Source organism: Sinocyclocheilus grahami, unplaced genomic scaffold (genome assembly GCF_001515645.1).
Source record: "Sinocyclocheilus grahami isolate Dianchi unplaced genomic scaffold, SAMN03320097.WGS_v1.1 scaffold1189.1, whole genome shotgun sequence".
Taxonomy (NCBI): domain Eukaryota; kingdom Metazoa; phylum Chordata; class Actinopteri; order Cypriniformes; family Cyprinidae; genus Sinocyclocheilus; species Sinocyclocheilus grahami.
Genome location: NW_015506368.1, coordinates 223,020 through 228,921, shown reverse-complemented (window position 1 = coordinate 228,921; position 5,902 = coordinate 223,020). Strand labels below are relative to the sequence as shown.

At 35.8% G+C, this 5,902-nt stretch overlaps 2 protein-coding genes across 2 annotated transcripts in view; one reads left to right on the top strand and one right to left on the bottom strand.

Annotated features, from left to right (window-relative positions):
- The window catches only part of LOC107567807 (protein BCCIP homolog), a 6,565-nt gene extending 3,776 nt beyond the window's left edge, over window positions 1-2,789 (top strand). Inside the window, exon 7 of the mRNA XM_016253575.1 lies at window positions 2,468-2,789. Within this exon, the coding sequence (XP_016109061.1) occupies window positions 2,468-2,638 (171 nt within the window). The 3' untranslated portion in view covers window positions 2,639-2,789. The remainder of the gene's footprint in view (window positions 1-2,467) is intronic.
- A 55-nt stretch (window positions 2,790-2,844) lies between these two features.
- The window catches only part of LOC107567800 (putative pre-mRNA-splicing factor ATP-dependent RNA helicase DHX32), a 14,546-nt gene continuing 11,488 nt past the window's right edge, over window positions 2,845-5,902 (bottom strand). Inside the window, exons 6-9 of the mRNA XM_016253566.1 lie at window positions 5,352-5,492; window positions 5,059-5,249; window positions 3,882-4,072; window positions 2,845-3,045 (exon numbers count right to left, since the gene is read on the bottom strand). Coding sequence (XP_016109052.1) covers window positions 2,859-3,045; window positions 3,882-4,072; window positions 5,059-5,249; window positions 5,352-5,492 — 710 coding nt within the window. The 3' untranslated portion in view covers window positions 2,845-2,858. The remainder of the gene's footprint in view (window positions 3,046-3,881; window positions 4,073-5,058; window positions 5,250-5,351; window positions 5,493-5,902) is intronic.

Below are 5,902 nucleotides of genomic sequence, written 5' to 3'. Positions count from 1 at the left end.
CAAGAAGAGGAGAGCGAGGCGAGACGGACAGGCAAGAAGGGCGAGGCGAGGCCAGACGGACAGACAAGAAGGGCGAGGCGAGGCCAGACGGACAGACAAGAAGGGCGAGGCGAGGCCAGACGGACAGACAAGAAGGGCGAGGCGAGGCCAGACGGACAGACAAGAAGGGCGAGGCGAGGCCAGACAGACAAGAAGAGCGAGGATTTAGTTTCGAAACGAGATACAAAAGTTGTATTGCCTGTTTGGCAATATTTTGGATTTTGAAAAGCCTATTGACTTTTGCCGTTTATCTAAGGTGATTTTGGAAGTTTTTTTAAACATTCGGTACTCGCGTGCTCCAGAGGCGGTGCGCAGTCACATCCAAAGTGCGCTCGTGCGTATATGAGTATTGAGTTTGCTACCAAATAAGCTCAGCAGAACCCTGCACAGGCCTCAAACATATGCCCTAGTCCGGCCCTTATCCGACAGATTATCAGAATTACTGGCCGAGTCTGACTGGAGCCCGTGTCTTTTTTCTCTTTCTCTCTTCCCCAATTACACAGCTGCTGTTGTAGCCATTAAAATAGTTCCGTTTCGTTTTTAATGGCAAAAGTGGTTATATATATTTTCGTTTCTTTATTACGTTAATTTAGACATATGTTTGGAAAATGTTTTTGTTTGTTAAATTCAAGTTTTTGTTTTTTTTAAAGTAACGACCAATCGGCCAGTGGCAGACAGTGAGTTAATCATAGCCTGTGTTTGATCAATTTAGCCTTCTCAAATCATCACCACTTGACTAAAATAAAATCTATAGGCCTATATAAAATCCTTAAAAAAACAATGTTAGTTTAAATGGTTAACCTAGATAAATGTGTGCTATTAGGAGCGTATCCAATCGTTTGTGCAGAGAAGCTAAAGCGCACTTTGCAGGACATGGAGTCGCCAGCACGATCACTTGCATTTTTTTCTTATAACAGTGAAAACAACCGTATTTTTTGCTCATAAAGGTAAGAGTAATACATCATTCGGGACTGTTAAGGGTCTACTTTTATTTGTGTGCACTCACAATATTAGCATACGTTGTGCTTTTTTAGAAAACAAACAGGATACGCTTTCTGCTGTCTCGGTCTTGAGCAGGAGCGCTTCACAAAAATGAACCGAAACCCTGCGAATATTCTATTTCCCCTGGAGCATTCATCATAATAATTACTTGCTGGCGTTTTGCGGCAAGCTTTGCGTGCGTTTTAACATGGAACTCTTCCAGCACTCGCTGCTGCTGGACACTAAACGCCGTCCGAGCCACTCGTGACAGTCGCGGTAGCACGGTCTCGTGTTGTTCCACCAGCGCGGCAAATCTTTTTCATCACCATAATAATTGATGGATATCTAAAATATAAACATAAGGAGGAAGCAAGCCTGATGCCTGGCTCGTGTCTGAGCTATGACGTGAAAATTGTCCCGAAGCCATACATAAGTTGGGGCCGTTGGGCTCGGGCTGAAATGCAGGGCTCTAAAGCGCAGCTTGTTGCATCCTGGCCACACAGTTAAATAAATGATAATATTCAGTGATGTGAAATGTGGAGTAAGGTCTGGCACAGTTGCAGCTTGTACTTATAACTAAAACAAGAAAGCAAACGAGTAGCATTAATAGTCATTCATTTTAGTTAACATATGCTATGATAATTTGAACAGATTTTTATTGTTATTGTAAAATAATGGAACATTTAGGTCATGAATATTGTCTCAAAAGTCATGGAAATGTATTGGTAAAAATGTGTACGAACCCTGGATTACTACCGAAGCTCAAAAAATGGTATTCAGACCAGCCCTACTTCTCATATCCTGACTTATATTGAAGTCCGTATGTCCTCAGAATGGATTTTTTACTGATTAGCACAGAAGTTTAATTGTCAATGATTAAGCAGGGATGAATTTTTCAAGGATATTTAAAATAAAAAATGCTATACTTGCATTTTGTTTTAAATTTTTGCTTTTTGTTCCGTTTTAAAGTTTGTCTTGTCTTTTTTATTAGGTTTTTAAAATGTCAATATAGTTTTTAATTTATTTCAGTTTTAGAAATTGTATTTGGCAACTAGCTGAAATTAAAAAAATAAATAAAATTGTATATTTTAGTTATATGCATTTATATTCCTTTTTAATCAACAATTTTTATTAGGTTTTTCGTTTGAAAACTAGCTAAAATAATCTTAATGTTTGTGTTTCATGCAAATGATGTTATGCCTTTTATTTTAGTAAACTATAATAACCCTGCTTTGACTAATGAATTTCAATGACTTTTCCAGTTGTTCACTTTATAAAAAATAAATTATTTATAGAGATTACAATCAGAAATTGTCTACCTAATTAAATGTTTCGGAGCGAAACATAACTAGAGAAATCCATGACGTTATTAATTGTTAATATTGAATATAATCTGCAGAAAAGGGTTGTTTTGGATCAACCTTAAACACATTTTCTTGTTTCACAGCAAGCCACGCTGAAGTTCAGCTACTGCGTTCAGGACGAGGCTGATTCCTGTGCGACGGGAAAGTGGTCTTACGACGACGTACCGATGAAACCGTTCCGCACGGTGATGGTGATCCCGACGGACAAGATGGGCGCCGTCATGGATAAAATGACTGAATATCTGACCGTCTGAACCGTCCAACACTGAATTCTTCTTGTTCTAGAAAAGAGATGTTTAATGTCCCAGGCCTTGAGCTTAAGGCGTAATGTACAAACCAGTGAAATCATTTATTTCTGTACATAATCAGTTGAAATTACCCACAAAATAAACAAGCCAAACAGGACTCATGTCTTTTGAAGAGTAACAATACAAAATAATTGAGCACTATTTACACAAGTATGATTCGATGAGGTCACTGTATGACGCATCGGTCATGTGATTCGGCTTCTGCCGTCTCTGTCTTTGTTTCTGGCGCGGCCGCTTGAGGTTTTGTTCTTGCATTCCCCGTCCCGTCGCTGTCCAGAATGTGCTGCAGGATCTCTTTACTTTCACTAGGTGGCAGATTACAGAAAAAATACTGCGGTGCCATTTGAAGAAACCTGAAAGAGAAGGGAACAGGGCTAAGACTACGCCATAAATTGATCAAAAGTGCCAGTAAAGACATCTATAATGTTACAAAACATTTCTATTTCAAATAAATGTTGTTCTTTTGAACTTTCTATTCGTTGTGAAAAATAAAACCTATGACTGTTTCCACAAATATAAGCAGCAGCACAATGGTTTTCAGCATTAATAACGATTCTTGAGCAGCAAATCAGCAATTCTGAAGAATTCTGTGACACTGAGGTTGAAAATACAGCTTTCCATTTCATCAATAAATAAAATGTTACAATATATTCAGACAGAAAATAGTTATTTTAAATTGTAATAATATTCCACATTTTTAGCGTTTTTATTTTATTTTTAATCAGATAAATGCAGCCTTTGCAAGCATAAGAGACTTCACAAAAAAAAAAAAAACTTACTGACCCCAGACTTTTGAATGGAAGCATATATTACTGCAATTTTTACATTTTCACTCATTTTTTTAAAGAGCAAACTGATTTTAATCCATTTAAAATTATGAATAATGAAAATAAATGTAGTTATTTAAAAAAAAAAAAAAAATGATAATGATAAATAAAAAATGATTGTCAATTGTCAATGCTGATTGTAAAGCTTGTATTCCATTCCGGACACCAGAATTGTAACATTTCTAATAATGTTCAGGATAAATGAGTATCATGAATGAATGTAAGAAGAGCAAAGGTGAGCAGCAGCTGATCTGCTTTAATCCTCATGAGGATCTGAAAAGCTCTCTATTGTGGGACCAGATTACTGATGATGATACGTCAGAAAACATGATCAGAGTCAGAGCAGGAGGACACACACTTACGCCTGCGGTGAGATCTGTGTGACGGTGCGGATGCAGTTGTTGTCGGAGAGGTTGTACTCGTGGAACAGAACCCACTCCGGCAGACCCAGTTTATGAGCTTTTGCTCCGTAACCTGACAGACGGTGAACCTGAGCCACGTGTTTGTTCAGCAGCATGAAGTAATTCCCCGAACCGTCCACATCTCTGGCGATCTGAGGGACACATGAGAGCTTCAGAAAACACATTCATGACTAACGCTTCAAATTCAGCCCGAAATATATTCAAATGAGACCTGAGGAAAAAAATTTAATTAAAAAGCTGTTTGGACTAAGTTTTTGTAAGGTTTTTTTTTGTTTTGTTTTTTTTAGAAAACAATTTGTTAAAAAAAAAATCTAATAAAAAAAATATTATGAAAATGACAAACAATAATTATAAATAAATTTTGTTTTAAATAATATAAATTGAAATAAATTAAACTTTACTAACAGAAATGGACACCGACAGTGAACAATGAATCAATAAATAAAAATGAATTAACGAATAAAATAATAAATTAATGACCAAATACTCTTTTAAATAAATATATAAATATAAATACAGCTAAAAACTTTCTGAAGGTTATGAAACTTAAACAAACATCATAAGTGGACCTCAGGGAAATAAACTAAAAAAATATTTAAAATACGTAAATATAACTCAAAAATAGTTATGAATCTTTACTAACACTAAGTGGACCTTAGGGTAATTAGTGAATAAAATGAAATAAATAAATATAGGTCAGCACCTGTGGAAAAAATTGGTTATGAAATTTCGCTAATATTAAATGAACCTCGGGGAAATGAGTGAATAAAATACATTAAAATTATATAATAAATTAAAATATAGCTCAAAACGTGTGGAAAAATGTTTACGAAACCTTACTACCATTATAAGTGGACCTCAGAGAAATGAATGAATAAAAATAAAAAAAATAAAAAAAAATATATATAAAAAAATATAGAATATAGCTCAAAATGTAATAAAATATAATAAAAATTAAATGAGTAAATAAAACATTAAATAATTTTTTTTTTTTAAATGAGTAAATAAAACAAACAAAAAATACACTACAATTATATATCAGTTAAAATACATATATAATACATTATGACATTAAACAAAAAACGATGTATATGTCCATAAAAACATGTTTTCAGACCTGCATGAAGTAGCCCGCGAGCAGCGCTCTCTTGAGGTTGAGTGCGTTGGTTTTGGTGCCGAAGGCTGCTTCTGAAATGGGAAGCTCGATGCGTTTGAGGATGTCTGTGAGTTGAGCTCTGATGGCGTCTGCCGTCTGCAGGGCAGCGCAGCTCAGGAAGTACTCCTCACACCACTGCTCCTGACTGAAATCTGACACAAACACACACACACACACACACACACACACAGAGAGACGCTTAACACACTCTCGCTCTTCACCTGAGCATTCACGAGAGGAAGAGCGGCGCTCACATGGTTCCTTCTGGCTGCGTTTGAAGGTGTTGTAGATGTTGATGAGGGTGAAGTGGTCGCCCTCGGGATGCTGGAACTTCATATGACAGCGCATGACTTCTGTTGCCATGCCGACGGGAGGCTCGATGAAGCAGCTTGGTGCTGATGGAAACAGATGCATGAAAACAGAAGGAGCTCAAAATATACGGTGGAGTTTGAGTGTGCTTTTAAAACATCCATATCTAGTATAGTTAGAGCTGATTTTTTTTTTTTTTCAAGATAAAATACTTTCTCAACTTTAGGTACACCGCCGCTTGTGCATTAATTACATACTTCATTATCAAGAGTCCTCATAGAACATAGAAATGATGCCACAAAGCATGATGATTTGTAACTTTAAATACATTTATTTATTCTGAACAATATATTTATACAAGACATTTATATAATTCCTAATTTTACTGAGTTCATTTCTAATAACTATTTATTCATTGCTAATTTTTCAAATTTTATTAATTTGTTTTCTTTCTAAGAATAAATACCTGAATAAATAACTGGAATAAAAAAATTAA